This window comes from Xiphias gladius, chromosome 1 (genome assembly GCF_016859285.1).
Source record: "Xiphias gladius isolate SHS-SW01 ecotype Sanya breed wild chromosome 1, ASM1685928v1, whole genome shotgun sequence".
NCBI classification, from domain to species: Eukaryota; Metazoa; Chordata; class Actinopteri; order Istiophoriformes; family Xiphiidae; genus Xiphias; species Xiphias gladius.
Window position 1 is genome coordinate 28519030 of NC_053400.1, and position 18080 is coordinate 28537109.

At 38.8% G+C, this 18080-nt stretch overlaps 2 protein-coding genes across 6 annotated transcripts; both read left to right on the forward strand.

The window, feature by feature from the left end:
• The first annotated feature begins 835 nt into the window (after window positions 1–835).
• Window positions 836–6137, forward strand: LOC120789774 (solute carrier family 25 member 44-like). Of its 4 annotated transcripts, none has more exons than XM_040126780.1 (4): window positions 836–946; window positions 2984–3652; window positions 3819–3946; window positions 4750–6137. In XM_040126780.1, the coding sequence occupies exons 2-4, from the start codon at window positions 3025–3027 to the stop codon at window positions 4939–4941; spliced, it is 948 nt and encodes a 315-aa protein (XP_039982714.1). In that variant the 5' UTR covers window positions 836–946; window positions 2984–3024; the 3' UTR covers window positions 4942–6137. The 4 variants fall into 4 exon arrangements, with proteins under 4 accessions (XP_039982714.1, XP_039982731.1, XP_039982704.1 ...); XM_040126797.1 differs by having other exon boundaries at window positions 852–946; window positions 2988–3652; XM_040126770.1 differs by lacking the exon at window positions 836–946 and adding an exon at window positions 977–1504.
• A 4015-nt stretch (window positions 6138–10152) lies between these two features.
• On the forward strand, window positions 10153–16632 carry LOC120789792 (cellular retinoic acid-binding protein 1). 2 transcript variants are annotated; one of them, XM_040126826.1, is made up of 4 exons: window positions 10153–10312; window positions 11469–11647; window positions 11991–12104; window positions 16395–16632. In XM_040126826.1, the coding sequence occupies exons 1-4, from the start codon at window positions 10243–10245 to the stop codon at window positions 16443–16445; spliced, it is 414 nt and encodes a 137-aa protein (XP_039982760.1). In that variant the 5' UTR covers window positions 10153–10242; the 3' UTR covers window positions 16446–16632. The 2 variants fall into 2 exon arrangements, with proteins under 2 accessions (XP_039982760.1, XP_039982752.1); XM_040126818.1 differs by lacking the exon at window positions 16395–16632 and adding an exon at window positions 15691–15805.
• Window positions 16633–18080: the final 1448 nt, after the last annotated feature.

The window sequence follows — 18080 nt, forward strand, 5'->3', positions numbered from 1 at the left end:
AGGATGCCACCTTGGGTTTTGGAAAATTGTGATGGACACTTTATACAATATTTTTAATTTATTTATTTATTTATTTTATATTTTATAGACTAAACAACCAACTAATTAATTGAAAACATAACTGACAGAATATAAGAAGATTACAATAACCTTTAGTTTTAGTTTATTTATTTCAATTAAATATTTCAGCAATTTACAATGTAAAAAAATACAACTTGTTTTGCCTTTTGTTTTTCAGCATAAGGAATTTAAGACTAGAATAAAGGATGATTTATAGACTTAACACTAAACCCATTAACCAAGATATATTCAATCATAGAAAATAATCATCAGATGAATTTATTGTAGCATACACAACCACAGGCTAAATTTAGGAAACTGGGCACAAGGAAATATTCAAAATTGCTCTTAAGTAAATGACTTTCATACCCTCACAGTGCAATCATTGGGAAGGTGTCACCTTTTTTTTGTTGTTGAAATTTTCAAACAATCAATTGTGTCAATTAATTGAAACCATAATAAGGACATTAATCCATGATGAAAATAATCACAGCTCAACATCAACCAGCTACACAAGTAAAATACTGTGTACACTTGAATACGTCAGTAATAATAATGGAATTATATAATATATAACAGTATAATGGTCACAGACACATAATAGCAGACAGTCTGCTATCATCTCCTGATTATACTCACATAATTCAACTGAAGTTAGATTTTGAATGCATGAATTTTACGTGTAGCTCAGTATTTCTACAGTATGGCATCAGTACTTCAGCTTGAGTGAAGGACTTCCACTGCAGCAGTTTTCCTCCTGCCCTGCAGGGCGGCGGTACTGAGACAACTGGGATGAGGCGTAACACAAACGAGGGAAGAAGAAGCTCCGCTGCGTTCACCCGTTGTCGGCAGAATGGGAAAAACATGAGATAACCCCCGCTGTTTTGTGAGTTTTCACACATTATTTCAAGTTAGTTAACTCTGGTACTGAACTTGTAGTCACAGCAGATAATCTGCCTAAATTAGCTTCTTTTGTTTTTTTGTTTTACATTTCGTTTTACATTTTGTAGCAGTACATTGCCAAGTGAAACTAGATAGAAGCAGTGTTAGATTTTATATTGATGTAACTGCCAGAGCTGGAGCGTCATTTTTTGACATAATCGGTTATAATATCTCCAGATCGGCTGACGTGAACGTTTTTTTCCCCCCTCTCGGTTACGCGTAATTTCGGCGTGAACCATGTGGCTGAACGCACCATGTTTGTCATTGGTTGACTGAACGGCATGGCGTTTGAATGGGAACAGGAAGACTTCTACCAGTTAGCTCACTAGCTAAGCGGTAGCGTACTCCATTTTTACAGTTCAAGTCTTTTTAGAGTTTTTAAGTCTTATAGCCACTTATAGACATTAGTTTGAATTAAATGTTTTAATCAGCAGTTGACATGAGGTTTCAAGACCGAATTACATTAAGGACATGACTCTGAAATAAACATCTGTCCGAGGAGGTAGGAAATGTTTAACCCAGTGCTAACGCTGTATAACTCAGAGCTAGCTCGCTGGAAGCTAACACACGGCACTAGCACACCCAGCAGGTCGCAACCGACATATTTTATAACACACCTGGTTTTGTAAACGTCTGACTTCTATTGTTAGGCTTTAATTAGTGTCATTAGCTCCCACGGGAGTGCTCCAGTAGCTCTCGGTTGACCTCACACCGGCTCGGGAACACGGTGTCCTCTGACCGATGTTGTCACTGGGGGTCAAGTACAAACCGGTGAGATGATATTTACCTGCCGGGTGACAACAAAAGCGACTCTCTCGTAGATGACTATAGATAAATATTACTACTGTTCAATTAGAGTTAACAGTAACGTGACAGCATTTGGTTACAGAATGCTTTTTACAGCTAAGAGGGTGGAAAGAAATGACGAGTACCGCCACTTTTTGGGTGCGTGCTCTCATACACAGCTAATGGTTCTGTGCCCTGTTTGCCTTAAGCGTTCTTACTAAATGATGGATCCACCCCAAACCTGTCTTTACATATGAAGATAGTTTTGTTTGCAGGATTGACATATGAAGATAGTTTTGTTTGCAGGATTGACAGCTTCAAATAACACATAATGAAATTTTAACAAATTAAAATGCTGGTCACGAAATGGAAATCCCCCCCATGAACTCAGCATTTTTCAGTGGAAACTGTCACTTTATGAAGTCTCGTCTTTTGAAGCTTCTTGTGCATATCTCATATCTGTGCATTCATTTATGGAATCCGTGTTTCTGAGCATTCAATGTCATTTATGTTATATTTATAAACTTATCTATTTTCCCTCATAAGACAATGTCAGGCCCTACTGCAATCGGGAGTGCAGAGGGAATGGTTGGTAGATACGGTGATATACTGTAAACAGGGAGACTATGTATTTGTCATCTGTCAGAAATTTTTCTATACTTTTTTTATACTGCGGTAATTATCATTTTAATAGCATTAGGCATTAGGCCATTGTGGAAATTGTGGCTACAAATCAATTTTTGCATTAATGCAATGAAGCCACCAACCAATATATAAGGTATCCAATTTCTTAGATCAGCCAAAACCCGACATTCTAATCTGGCAATTTTATCCTTAAATCTTTTTATTGATTTTTTTTTTTTTTTTTCAGAAAATGTCTTTGTATAGACGTGAAATATATGAATATATTGTGACTGCATTCTTGATAACGAACTACCGGTATGTGTTTTTTTTTGTCATGGAGATCATGGTGGGATGTAAGACAATCCAAGTGCCTCTTGTTTCCAGAGCTTTGAACCACATCCCACGTTTTTATCAGTGGAGTTTGCTCAGTTTTCATGGAGATGTTAAAGTACCAACTGTATGTAGTATGTATGTCAAACTAGCGGTTCCAGCGTCACAGTGAACTTCCGAGTTTAGTAAAAACTGGTTTTACTGACTACACTGTTGTTGTTATTATTGTTCATGCTGTCAGGCAGGGATCAGTCTGATGAGGCGGCACCTACAGCTGGCAGGATGCAGCAGAAAAGGAACATCCAGATCATCGAGTGGGAGGACCTCGACAAAAGGAAGTTCTACTCCTTTGGGGTGTTCATGACGATGACCATCCGGGCCACCATCTACCCGGCCACACTCATCCGCACTCGGCTGCAGGTGCAGAGGGGCAAATCACTCTACAGCGGCACCTTTGACGCCTTCTTCAAGATCCTGCGGGCGGAGGGCGTACGAGGTCTCTATCGTGGCTTCATGGTCAACACCTTCACGCTCATCTCGGGCCAGGCTTACATAACCACCTACGAGCTTGTGAGGAAGTACGTCTCCCAATATTCCGAGGACAATACGGTCAAGTCGCTGGTGGCAGGCGGCTCGGCCTCCCTAGTTGCTCAAAGCATCACTGTTCCCATAGATGTTGTCTCTCAGCAGCTGATGATGCAGGGCCAAGGGGAGCACCTCACCCGTTTTCGACTGAATTGCAACACAGAGACTAGAAAGCCCAAAAAAGTGTTTGGCCAAACCAGGAACATTATGGCTCAGATTTTTGCTGCTGATGGCTTCCGGGGCTTCTACAGGGGATATGTGGCTTCTTTACTCACTTATATCCCAAACAGCGCTGTCTGGTGGCCTTTCTATCATTTTTATGCTGGTAAGCAACTGGACTGCACTAATTGCACCTTCTCTAACACCTTGAGCTTGGTTTTTGTCATGACCTATCTATGTTCCCAGTGCTTTTGTACATATTTAGTGAGAATGAATTCCACCAGTCCGTGCAATGTGGTTAATAAAGTACCTTTATGTGTTGTGTTCAACAGAGCAACTCTCTAAACTGGCTCCCAGTGACTGCCCTCATCTGATTCTGCAAGCCATGGCTGGACCTCTAGCTGCTGCTACTGCCTCGACTGTCACCAACCCGATGGATGTAGTTAGAGCCAGAGTACAGGTAACTTTCATTTACCGTACACCTGTCATAATACAACAGGTATCATGTGGTCATTTGGGGCTGCTATGTTGAATGGACGATTCACAGCATACAAAAAAAACAAACAAAAAAAACTCAATCCAGGTTATTTTTTAAATATTTGGAGATATTTCCAGTAGCCTAGAGATGAATGGCAATTAGTTTATTGTACTCAAGGGAATCAAAAAATGTAATTTGTCTTTTCTGTCCGTGTGGAGAAACCTGGCAGAAAAGTGAATTAAACTGCAAAGTCCATTATGTTGAGTTAGATATTTTAAAATAGCTGAAACATTAAATGTTCATAATTAGTCAGCTTTTTTTGTATGTGTGCGTAAGGTTTCAAGCGACTATCACTCTTCTGTAATTTGCATATCTTGACATATCTGGGAAGCTTTTCCTATTCAGGGCAGGAAAGCAAAAGTTGTGCTTTGGTGACAGGTTCTGCACAAGAAAACGGTTCACAAGCCAAGTTAGGCCTTGAAGAGGAGCCAACCATCAATATGTATAAATACTGAGTGGAGGAAGTTAGTATTTGACATTAATAATGTCTGAGAAAAACTATGCCCTGACAATTCCACCTCATTAATCTGAAATGTTATATCAAAGTCTACATATAATTAACAGTGACCAAATTCAGCTTCCAATGTCGTTCCAACTTTTTCATGTTCAGTTAAAGATTAATCGGAATATTCCAATATATCACTCAGCCTTAGGCTAAGGTGTGAGACTGGTTTGTGGTTCCAAAAAAAGACACAACACGAACTGTGTTTGTGTGTTTTGTTTAGGTTGAGGGGAGGACTTCAGTCATCGAAACATTCAGGCAGCTGATCAAAGACGAGGGCTTCTGGGGATTGACCAAAGGACTGTCGGCACGCATCATTTCATCCACACCCACTGCCATCGTCATGGTGGTCGGCTATGAGACGCTAAAAAAACTGAGTTTGCGACCGGAGCTGGTGGATTCGAGACACTGGTAGAAGATTCTTGGACAGACAATACATGGACCATGTGCCATGTGCCATGTTAGCCCTCAGCCCCAAATTAGACTTCCTGTGAAAGCACTGGATGAATGAGAGGTTTGTTTTAAATAACAGCCTGGGGAAAAACATGGACTCTGGCCACTCTAAACACACTAACTGTGACTTTAAACCTGTATGTGACCATTCATACCAACCTGTTAGTTATAGATTAAATATCTGACCATTAAAATTCATACCCAGGTTCGTGTCGCTGCTTAACAGGGTTGTGGCTTTTTAGTGCAAATGAAAATGGAGACTGGAACATAGATGCAACCTTGTAGGATTAATTTTCTCTCTTTTGTCAAGGCACATTCTACAATCATGTTTGAGCATCTTTGCAGTGGAGAAAAGTAGAAATTGATTGCTGACAGACCGTTATTACCTTCGATCGTTTGTGCTGTCCTACCAAAGTCGAGCCCTGCTTGGCCCACATAAAAACCTGGTTTTAATCAGGGTTTGGAAGAGGCGTCATATACTGTAACTCATGATGATGCATTCACATGACCAGTAATCCAATCTCTCCTTACGCTCACTAAACTGGCTTCTGTGTCTGCTCTGCAGTTCCTTTCGCTTAGCCTTTTTAAAATGATGCCTTCATAGTGTGAAACTATATACATACATACATACATACATTAGACATACAGTGCAACATTTTATCAGCTTTTTTGTAACATACTAGTTTGCTGTCTTATTGGCATTGTAGAAAACATTGCAGTGATCAAGCTAGTTAATAAATGGCTGATTTTGTGTACTGGTAACTAGCAGGAAGTTTTTAAGTTATTTCCATTATGGTGGGCTCCCAGTCAAGACCTGTGAGGAAAAGGGGACTGAAGGGCAGGAAGCACAACTAATGCTGTTTTGCTGTTGTGACAGTAAATGTTGGAGTGCAATAATGTAAATGTTTTAACCTTCCTTATTCTCATCACAAAATGTGATTGTATATTTCCTGTAAATTGTGTGAATAACAAAAGAATGCATTTTACCTAATTTATTTTTTAGTTTGCTTTTTGGCTTGAAGTGTATTTTGGGATTGTGACCACAGAAGTGTCCAAACTGCAAAATTTCACATTGTCATGTTTGTTTTTCATTTAACATGAATAACTGAGTATTGTGGCTCACGCAGCTTGTTGCTTTAAAAAAAAAAAAAAAAAAAATCACTGCTTTGGTGGCTTTTTGGGGAGGGTGATTAAGTTCAAAACAAAAACACTATATTTAAAGTATAATGTCAGATGTGGTCAGTTTTTAGAACTGCCCTTTCTTTTTTTTTTTTTATTGTAATGACACTGAAGGTATTTTCATCATAGAGAAAGAAAAATGGTGACGAGCTGTTTTACATCGTTTGGAGGCAAATTCCTAAATCAGAAAGTTTGTTTAGATGAAGCCATAATGTCTTTTTAAGATATATTTAAATTTGCTCAGGCCATGCCAAGATGTGTTAAGCTGGAATACTTTATAGATTCACTTGCAACTCCAAGTATTAGTTTTTCAAACAGATTTTGTTCAGGGCAGTTATCTTCATCTTTTAAAAACTACGTTACTAAAACCTGCAAGCCTCGAGGGGATCAATGCAAACTTCTGTATTAAGATGATTACAGACTGGAGTTCATTTTTCGTTTCCTTTGCACAGCTCTCAGTAACTTAAAGCGTGATTATATTGTCCGTGCGCAACAGAAATAAGTCTTCTGTAGTAAATCAGAACTCGACTGTCGTGTACAGAATACACGTGGTTTCACATCATGTGCTGTCTTTGTGTGTCTTGGTTCATCTGTTTGGTAAATAAAACATCACGACTGCTAAAGAAATTCAGTTTGTGGTTTTACTGTGTTCCAAGCAGTGTAAGCTAATGAACCTTCAGTAGGCTATGCTGGGTTTTTTTTTTTCAGTTTCATATTTCAATGTTAATTTTTTAAATAATTTGATTAGCAGATGTTCTGTCAAGGATTATCTGTGGTCATTTTAATGTCAGATTACTTGACCTTTTGGGTTTTGACAAGAATTTTGTAGAAAATGTTAGAAAAAGTTAAATAAGCCCAATTAGAGCCTGACCAATACATTTTTCAAGCTGATGCAAATAACAATGTTTCCGGGTAAAAAAAAAAAAAAAGATGCTTACTGACATTTTTTTTTTTTAAACATTAACACACAATGTAGACAAACATGCCTGAGAAGGAGAAGTTCATTTGGTGAAAAAAACAAAAAAAACCCCAACTGTAACCAAGGTTTTCTTCTGATGTCTCTTCCGTGAAGGTCAGATTTTTCATATTCCTTTTGCCGTCAAACTGGAGTTTTAATTTTTTGCCTTTCCAGCGATCCTACGAGCAGTTCTCTCGGAAAGTTGTCTTGCTCTTCAAGACCTCAACGAGACCTCCACCATTCCTGTCAACTGCCGCTTCTTAATTACATTTCGACCTGGGAAAACTCTACTTGAAAACGCCTTGCTATCTTCTTATAGCCTTCTCCTGCTTTGTGGGCATCAATTCTTTTCATTTTCAGCGTGCTAGGCAGCTGCTCAGAGGAGCCCGTGGCTGCTGACTGCAAATTTGCATTACTTGGCCTTTCCTGACGATGATTTTGAACAGGCCATAGTCCTAACAAGCTAATCAAGGGCTGACCTTGATAAAAGTTATTTGAGAACTAAAATCTTTGAGAAGCCCAAAATTTGTATGGTTCTTTCCTTTTTTTAACTCTAAATTTGTACAAGATAAAAAATAATACACTAATCTTGCTTAAAATATTGAAAAGAATGTTTCACTTTTAACTTTATGCCTTTTGGAGGTCAGTTCATCTTCTACTCACAGTAACAGAAATTTTGATCAGAGGTACCCAAACCTTTTCATGCCACTGTATATATCCATGATAAGCTAATATTGGCTCATAAAATCTCCCTGTCTGATTTATCGTAGTATATGCAAGTCAAGCGAGCTGTTAAAGTACAGAATGGTAGTTTTCACTCTTTTCATTGCCTATGTTTAATCCCAAAAACCTACAAACAGTGATCAGACGTGAATAAAATAAGGCCAGGCTTTAGCAGAGTCCCAAAAACAGAACTTTTAAAATTTGCAATACATGGAATCACTGCACACAAAGTACATCTGACCATTTGACTTAGGGTATTTCCTTGGTTTAACAAAGCATAAATAAAAAGCTAGTAATCAATCGGTGTTTCTCCAGGCGTCTGCAGAATCCTTGATGTACAATTTAAAACATATGTATGTAATAAGAAGCTTTGTGTGAACTCATTTACTGCAACATCTAGAAAAAAAACAAAACATGTCAATATAGTGCATTACTATCGTCCTCTGGGAGTTCATTGTGCGGTTGAGAAGGTTTGGGAGGAGAAAATGTGATTCTGTGGCCTGAGAAAAGTCAATGTGTGTCCTCGCTGTTCTCATAACCGTGGGGCGTCCATACATCTTGTCGAAGGTGAACGCTCTGACATCAAAGGTCATATCTTAGTGTGGTAGTTAGGTAATGAGATGAGAGGATCTACTGAGGTGAGTCAGCTTGGTTTAAATACAGTGTTTTTCTGATCTGACTGGAAGGACAGCCGTGCAACGCTCAGTACGAGGACGACTCTTCGGGCCCTTTCTAAAAGACTCAACCTACGACTCAGTTTTGATTCTCGTGCTTGTCATGATATTAAAATAATACAGTTTTAAAAAAGATGAAATACAGGTAATACATATCGGTGGCTTTGTAATAAAACTGACTTCATGTTCAAGTCTAACAAAAGCTCTGCTCTTTTTGGATTTACTTCATTGTGATATACAAAGGTAGATTTACCTTGCTGGAGAAACAAGTGCATATGAGTGAAAAAAATGCTGCCTTTTTACAACAGAGATATCTCATCAAAAATGCATCTAAAGTCAGATTAACCCAATTTAGGCCATGGAAAAACCAAAGTAACTCACACATAGGTTAAAAAAAAAAAATCTAAATTCTCATGAACGGGGCTATAGACGGCACCAGACAATGCTCCTACAGCTCCCATTTTTCCCTCCGCGCTTTCGCTCTACGCGGCACCCAAATGTTCACTTTCCCTTTTCGGAAATAAAACCACCCGGAGACAAACGGCCAAATCTGCTGATGAACGAAATGAACAAGGAGACCCGGTGAAGATGGCGGAGGCCATCTCTGAGCTGACGCTTCCTGGTGGGATGACGGAGTGCTCCCAGCTCTCTTCTATACATTAATTATCGAGCAGTGTCTTGAAGGCACTTTGTCCAAAAGATTGATGAGGGGCTGTCGGAGAGGGAACCAATCTGACTTGGCCGGGGTTAGAGGAAGGGCCTCTCATTCTCATGGGATGTAATGGTGGTAAGCTGTGCGAGGGTGCGTAGGATAAAAAGTGGGATAGTCAAAGCACTGACAGGATCAGCGTGAGAGCTGAATTGTGTAATCTTTGCAGCCTTATCTACAATTTTGACATGTGAAGTGCAGCAAAGGACAAATACTGTAGGTATTCAAGGAGCTTTCATTATTCATCTTCAGTACGAGTGAAATGATGAGATTCGGTCTGATGAAAATTCATTGTGCATTATATACAAACGCTTCACCTTTAAGTCTTTCTTAAAACAGCTCTGACGTGCCCATTTTGTCCCCGTCTCTCGAAAAAAGGAGTTGCTGTTGAATTTTTGACCGAGCAAAATTTCATTCACCTCCATTGTCTTCGGGTGGGGGCAGAAATCTCAGAGACAGATATCTCAAAAGCTGGGATCAAATAGAACCAAATCTGTCTACATGACAAGATACAATCGGAGGTAATTGAGAATTTATATTCTTTATGGAATTTGGGTGAACGGACCCTTAAAACGAGCTTCACAACCCCTCCATATAAAATGAAAAGTAGATGATCCTCTGTTCAGCTGTGGATGTCATTGAGAAATCTGTGATAAAAAGACTGATACTTAAAGGCTTAAGTACCAAATATTTGAATGAACGCACAATTAAGTTCCACAAACCCCAGTCAGATCTCAGTCAGAGATGAGACATCGAGACCTTCCAACCAAAACATACTTTAGCTCTATCATTTAAAGAAATCTGTAATGAGAATAATACCCTAAGAATGTGTGTGTTGGAGAGGAGGCAGGGGTAGGGGGGGGGTTGGTCTGCGGTGTGGGATCACTGCACACAGAGAGGAGAGGAGGAGGGAGCACAGGGACGGACGGAGGGGAAGAAAGAGGCCGAGGAAAGGCAGCGGAGGAGACAAGAGACGACAGGAAGCAAAGGCTGACACACCAACCAAACCCCACAAGAAAAATGCCCAATTTTGCAGGCAACTGGAAAATGAAGAGCAGCGAGAATTTCGACGATTTGCTCAAAGCCCTGGGTGAGGACAATCTATTCTTTCTTCCATGAAGGTTTGAATGCATTTTAGCGAACATTAAATGAATTAGCTTGTAAGAGGTCGATTATCTGCACGGCAGACAACTATACCTGGAACGCAGACATTAGGCTGCAATTGAGATTCATTCTGAAAAGCTTGCAGAGTTGACTGGTGTTCAATGAATAGTCGTTGGATTTTTAAATTTTAAAACTGCTAAGAATACAAATGCATCACACTTAAGGTATAAATGGGAGACCATACATAGATTCTAAGCATCTTAGATGGTGGCAACAGAATAACATTTGATTAAATTCACACACAAAAAGCTACAGTTTTCCACTCCGTTGCCAACAATCCACTCTCTAAGCTTAGCTCCACAACTGCGCAGGTTTTTGCTGGAAGTATGGTTACAGGAGACAAATTTAACACTGAAGCTGCTTGCTCCAAAGTGGAGCTCAACTTTTCTTAATTCAAGGAGACAACAAACTCTTCTTGTTGTACATGCACTGATGCTGAGCTTGAGGGACGGTCTACGAGATTCGGGGAAACAGACTGAAGCGTTCTCTCATCCAATCCTTCGAACTGTAACTGTGTGAGAAAGAGGGTTAATAGCTTTTCCACTCATTTGGGGAACGGAATCTATCGCGATCTACAGGAGAGCTAAACAAAGCCAACGGCACTGGCATTCCTCCCTCTCATCACCTATCTGCTGATGACAATCTCACTTGCAGCTGCTGGAGGATGCTTTTATAAATATGAAAACCAACAGCTTTGTATATGTAATATCTTCTCCCGACGGCTAAAAAGTGATTTGTTTTCACGGTGGTATGACTCTGCCTGAGATCGATGCCTCTACCTTTATGCATTACTGGTATATAAGCTTAATCTCTGAAGCACAACCTCTGATTTTTTTTTTTTTTTTCCTCACCATCCTTTCTGGCCCCACAGGCAGACGGAAAAAATGTGGGGTGACTATTCTCAATGTCAAATGATAAAATATGGGAAAAGCAGGTCTTATACTTAGTGCCAGTAGGCGGGAACTCCTAATTCTTGTCTGAGGCAGACAGTGATTTGTCTGTTTAATTCATTCTTACAGACTCATCAGCCCTACTCGATATTTATACTCTAGGCTCACAGGCAGCTTGGTTCTCATTGTCAGGTGTGAGTGCCATGCTGAGGAAGGTGGCGGGGGCTGCTGCATCCAAGCCCCACGTGGAGATAAGGCAGAGCGGCGAGCACTTCTACATCAAGACGTCTACCACAGTCCGCACCACGGAGATCAACTTCCTTATCGGTGAGGAGTTTAATGAGGAGACGGTGGACGGCAGAAAGTGCAAGGTAAGTTAACTGACTGCCTGGGATGTGTACAAATCCAAACTTTTATTTCAAAATATCCACTGGTCTGGAAGCTAAGGAAGCCAAATGGCTATCTGGGAGTAGGTGGAAATGCACTCAAAAATCTAGAAACTGTAATGCTTTAAAAGTGCCAGGCATTAGTAAATGGGCTAAAACATTTAAAAGAGTCTGGTATGGTCCTTTAAAGACCGACGAGGCAAAGAGATCAACACAGTCCTCACTGATCTCTTGTCCATCACTTTGTTTTAGTGCCGACATCCTGTTAGCCAAGTGAAGCTGAGGGGATAAATATGGGAAACCTAACTGAAGTGCTGCTTTTCAATAGAGCTTGGCCACTTGGGAAAAAGAAAACAAGATTTACTGCAAACAGACTCTACTGAGCGGGAACGGTCCAAAGACCTTTTGGAGCCGAGAACTCAGAGGGGATGAACTCATACTGGTGAGTAGTGTTTTAACTTTGCTGTGACTAGAAATATGGCGACAGATAAGAAAGAGAGTCCTACGCGCAGGTACAGACTCAATCTAATCTACAACTATAAGTGTATAAGGCATGGATTGTACCCAGAGAGAATCACATTTTTAAGTGTGTCTCTTCGGGATCATTCCGTTTGTTTCTCCTTCTAGAAAAAAATGTTTTAAAAAGTTTTCCCTATATTATCTTTCATAAGATTGTGGCTCCCAAGAAGGATGTCTACACAACCCCCCCCATTTTCATCTGAAATCTCCCCGCAGATCACTGAACAGATGTTTGGACGTTTTCCAAAGTGGGATGAGGTGTCAAACTTGGAGGTCGCTGTCTTTGACCACAAGGGCCATTTTTCTGTTTCTACTTCTCTTTCTGCCAAGAACAAAACAATTAAGGGATTGGCCCAAGGGACCGTCCTCAACTTGTGACAAAAACACTTTTATTCTTGCAGTTCGGTGTAGCCTGTCCTACAAGGAATAGTTTGACATTTTGTAGAAATGTGCTTAATCGCTTTTTTAGCAACACTCAGAGGAGAAGGTTAATACCTCTCTCTCATATCTGTATGGCAATTAAGAAAATAAAGCCAGTAGCCATTTAGCTTAGCTTAGCATCAAAACTGGAGACAGGAGGAAACAGCTAGCCTGGCCCTGTGCAAAGGCAGCACCTCTAAAGCTCACCAACTACCGTGTTATGTCTCGTTTGTTTAAATTGTATAGAAACTAAAGTTTAAAAAAACATCATGTTAAGGTTTTACCAACTACACCAACTAGACAGAGGGTCAAGAGAGGCCATAACTGGGTGGCGACACCAGATGTGAAAATGTTTAATGATGTGGTCGATATTTTTTCCAAAATGCTTGGAGCAATCATCCATTTCTCATATTTCTTTCTATTTGCCAAATGAGGGTGTGGATAAACATGCCTGTATCTGTGGGAGAGAACAGCAATAGAAAGTCGTATTAAAAGAGGTCTAACATGTAGGTGACGTTTGTTATTGTTGGCCATTTGATGTTGACGTGATTTCACTTTTGGTTTGCACGACCCGCAAATTATTTGTTAGTTTACAGCAACACCTATTAAAGGGGGTCCACGGGGAAACTTAATCTAGATTTCAAAGGAATAAATGAGTTTTTCCCTGGCATACGTTTTTTTGTTAGACACTGCATTCCTCGACCTTGCATCTACCAGAAACACTTCCATCTCCAGTTACCGGCAAATCAAGATCACTAAGGCAAATCCCTTTTTCGTGTAAACATCTGGGATTTAACCTGCTTTGATCTCTTGGCCAGATGGACAACAAAGCTGAATCCAGTTTGGCTTTGATGAAGAACTCCCTCTCATTGACTTGGCCTCACCTCTGCAGAGAGAAAATCAGGAAAACATTCGAGAGGGGCTGTGATTTGGACCGAATGCAGGTTTTCGAAGGGGTACAAAGCTTTGACCAGGACCAAATCTGTTTTTTATTCAAGAGGTGGTGTATATCTGTCTGCGTAGGAGTGATAAGCTGCAATCTGATAGGGATATGGGATTGAATCATTGGGGGAAAAGAAAAAACAAAACATGAATATATTCCCTGCTGTTCTGTAATTTAAACAGAACTTCGTCATATTACACCTAAACTAAAGTATTATTTAGATTTTAAGATTAGAATGATGTTGAAGCAGAATAATTTGACTTTAAGGCGAGACAGTCTAAAAAAATCTTTCACCAATGATCTGGATCAAACCTCAAAACACCTTTAAAAAAAACATTACTTCAAAGAGAAATCTACATAATGAACACAGAAGTGTGTGGTTTGAAAGTCCCTATAATACTCCCTTAATAACATTTTGATTTCAAATATACTCTGGCAAGCCATCAAAACAAGAAATCTCTAGATGTCACATCTGGCTCTAAGAATTTAAAATAGGATTTTTTTTCATGGTTTTATAAACCAAACAATTGAGTGATTCATCAAGAAAATACTGGGTAGATGAATCTATCACGAAAAACAATCATTAGTTGCAGTCCTACTCTGGAGGTCTTGAACCGTTGCTATTCGATGATGCTACTAAAGTATATAGTCTTTACCAATATTGAGAGTGCACCATTTTGGAAGTTAGGGCCGAATTCTCAATAGTAGCAAAGCGTGAAAACTATGTATTTTCCAATACAACGAGACCACTAAAATTGGCCAGGCCAATATTAGCTTATGCAAATGTATTGGTATCGGTGTATATGTTGGCTAATAAGGTAGAAGAAATTGCAGTATAGAAATGCAAAACTAGACAGGGCACTGTTAAGTCCATTTTTCAACTGTAAAATGATGATAATAAACGTTATTTACATAGCACCTTTCAAAGCAATTTTACAAAGCGCTTCACAAAGAAAAAGACAATTAAAACAAATCCGCATCGTAATTTGCCAAACAAAAATATAGTGAATAAAATATAAATAAAATAAACAAATAAATCACATGAAAACATAGTGAAATTGGAAAAATAAAACTGATAAAAGTAAAAAAAAGAAAAAGAAAAAAAAAATCTGCAAGCATCAGGTCTTCAGGCAGGGAGATGATGCAAAATGTCCAGATTAGTATGTATCTTTGTCACAAATATTTAATAAATACAAATCTACGGGATTCTTGTTTGTCAATATTATACTTTTCTGTTTAAAAAAACAAAAACAACTATAAGCCGATACATGACTATTGAATTTCTTTAAATTTATTTTGAATTTGAACAATTTCTTTACTTCACATCTCTAAAAGGAGATTTTAAACGGAACGTCCTATTTAAATTCGTTTAACTTTTTTAAGTTAATGCTTTAGGATACATGAATAATATAGCGCCACCTACAGCTTTGTCAGCTTCCTCTGTTAGCCACTGTTATGGAAAGTACTAAAATATAGTAAAATTCTATTGCTTGTAAACACTCTTTTATATATACAGGGAACTAAAATCTAACACATCCCTTCTACTAATGAGTTCACTGTCCCCTCTGCTCTCAGACGGATGGGATCGATCAGTATTCAGTATTAACAGAAAAATTAAACTTGAATGAAAGCACCGGCCAGCAGATGAAGCAATTAGGCTCTCAGGGCGAGATGGATGGATGTGGGTTTAATGAAGACAACATGTGGCGGCTTACTGCCCTCGCTGTGATCTAAGATGGGCGGACTGTAATGAACATTTAGGGAGTCTACAGTAAAAAGGAGAAGAGGATAAATGCTTGAGAGTGAAAAGCTACTCTTTTGTTTGTCCATAAGAAGAACCTCATATAACTACTTTACATATCAAGCCAATAAATATTGATTTTTAAAGATTATGGCAGTCCTGCAAAAGCGAGTTTATATGATGGGACTGGAGTCAGATGGAATTGTGTGGCTGTGATGGTGTCGGGGGTCCAATTCTATGTCCCCTCCTGTGGGCTTTAATTGGTCTCATTGATCACGCTGTTCAGAAACGCCAATGGACCATGATGTTTCCTCCAGTTAATGTCTCCCTCGGCATCCCACCACGCACCAGATGGAGCCGTCTCAGATCTATTTTTTTTTTTTTTTTTTTTTTTTTTTTTTACAGCTCCGGCCTCCTTCCCCGTCCCATCACACCGTATGGCCTGAGATAATGATGATGTGTGACACTGCAGTCAGCCATCACGCTGCGCCCCTGGGACAACCATAAAACTTTGTTTCAGTCAAACACACACCCCTAACCTGGGGCATCCAATGCTTCTTCCCCATTTTCATATCAGTTTTTGTCACGTCCGTTTCTTCAGCAGTCAACTGTGTCAAATTTAGATTTTGTATTATTATAGATTACTGTAAACTACTCAGCAGCATATAAAGTACTAGTTAAAATTAGCCCCACCTTTACCAGCTGCAACATTAAAGCGATGCATACACATAATGTATTACTGTGTATAATCCGGTTTAATCCAGTTAATTTAGTATATATTATTCTGAAATTGGTCAGTCTGCATAATGAGTATATTCACTTTTGTTACTTTAAGTATATTTTGATGCTAATACTTTTCTACTTTTACTTAAGTAACATTTTGAATGCAGGACCTTTACTCGTGACAGTATATTTTTACCCTGTGGTACTGTTACTTCTACGTAAGTAAAAGATCTGACTACATCTTCCACCGCTGAAAGGGTTTTGTCCATTTTTGAAAGATCCAGACCCCGAGTAATGGCTTACGTTTGCAGATGAATTTGAATTTGTATGTCTTTTATGGTAAATTTATATTTTTTAAATATTCCCCCCTCTCAATCTCGTTTCAGACCTTTGGAGCTGATGATGTGGTGTGCACAAGGATCTACGTGCGCGCATAGGAGAGGTCCATGTCCAACAAATAATCAGTCAGTCAGTCAGTGTCTCAACTGTCAGTGTGAGAAATTTCACAAAAAAAAAATCGGAGATAATCTGTTCTTGATAGTCAATGTTTTGCATCTTCATGAAAATCCCAATTTCAGCTGCATATTACTGCTTTGTTCCTTTTTATATATAATCTGTCTTGCATTGGAAATTAAATGATCAAAGTATGATTTCTTTTTGTTATATTGTTCAACTCATGCTTTAAATCTTGGGATAGCATAAGAGACAAAGGAGGTGGTGGACAAAAGCAGCAGAAGTAGTCCGCACACTAAATATCACAAATAACACCTGAAGAACTTGCTGGTCAAAACGTTCCCTCAACATAATTTTCGTGGCAATATTCATTTTGCGTACTTAAAATAAATAAATAAATAAATAAATAAGTGGCCTGTATCATACACTGTGTTCTGCCGGGATCACCAAGTACATTTTAAAACCTCTAAAGACATTTTTAATACCACACAGAATGGAATTTAATACCTTTTTCACCTAGAAAACCTAGAATTATTTACCAAGTGCGTTAATTTATTGACATCTGTATCACATATTTGTCAGTTCCAGTTTTCCCCAGCAGTATCTAATCATAATTCCTGCTAATATCTTTTATCATGGCCTGGATAAGCAGCAGAAATTGGATGGATGAATGGATGGATGGATTATTCAATTAAATATATAACTAAATTAACTTATGATCCACATGTTTTACATCCAGTCAGAGGTATGGAACTAAAATACTCATCCAGTTTTTGCTAAAATGACATACAAAAACATTTTATAACTAAAATTACTGCCTTTGTAAAATAAATGATACTCTTTAATACCTTTGAAAAACTGAAATGAATGCTTTTTAAAACTTTGAAGACCTGCAGATGCCCTGCATATAAACACAATGGCAGAAATGAAAAAGGGAGTGAGTTTCTGTCTATTCAAAGGATAGTTTAATGCCAAACACCATACTAACACTCATGTACAATGTCATAAAATTCAAGAGAAGAGACACATTGAACGAGGTACAAACGATGTCTTTATGTACAATCAACTCCCCGGGACTTCCTATGGTATTCTATATTAAACACAGAATATTTATAAAAATAAAAACCCAATTAATATACTGTTCCAAGATTGTCTGAAGCTGGTTATGTTACTGACCATTGCATTAAATGGAGTTAAGGTGAATGTTGAAGGATGAAATTTTGTCAGGCAGCTCCTTTATTCCCCCTTGGCAGTGTTGCCATTCTGCGCATTCATGCTGAGCTTTTTGGGTGTTTGCTTCCATTCTGCCCATGATCCATATGAAAAATTATAATGATCGGACCGATTTCCTAATATTAATGACGGGGTTTGGGGGACTAAAAATCCTTGGTTTACATCCCTCTCAAGGGAATACAACATTCACATTTGTATTTCAGCAAGAAATACAAACTGACAGCTTTGATAAACAGCGACTGAAGTAATTATTGCTTGCTCGTTTTCTTACTGTTTAAGCTGTACACAAGTCACATGGCTGACATTCACATATAGACCTACTATACATCAGTCAGTGTTCGTCGTCAACACCGAGCATAAAAAATAAAGTCAACTCATGTACAGTT

Bases quoted from the DNA above. Each gene is read 5' to 3' on its own strand.
- LOC120789792 (XM_040126818.1), top strand. From the start codon at position 10,243: ATGCCCAATTTTGCAGGCAACTGGAAAATGAAGAGCAGCGAGAATTTC. The intron at 11,648-11,990 runs GTAAGTTAACTG...GCTTTTCAATAG, and splicing joins TGGACGGCAGAAAGTGCAAG to AGCTTGGCCACTTGGGAAAA. The intron at 12,105-15,690 runs GTGAGTAGTGTT...TTTTTTTTACAG, and splicing joins GAGGGGATGAACTCATACTG to CTCCGGCCTCCTTCCCCGTC.
- LOC120789774 (XM_040126780.1), top strand. From the start codon at position 3,025: ATGCAGCAGAAAAGGAACATCCAGATCATCGAGTGGGAGGACCTCGAC. The intron at 3,653-3,818 runs GTAAGCAACTGG...TGTGTTCAACAG, and splicing joins TTTCTATCATTTTTATGCTG to AGCAACTCTCTAAACTGGCT. The intron at 3,947-4,749 runs GTAACTTTCATT...TGTTTTGTTTAG, and splicing joins TAGTTAGAGCCAGAGTACAG to GTTGAGGGGAGGACTTCAGT.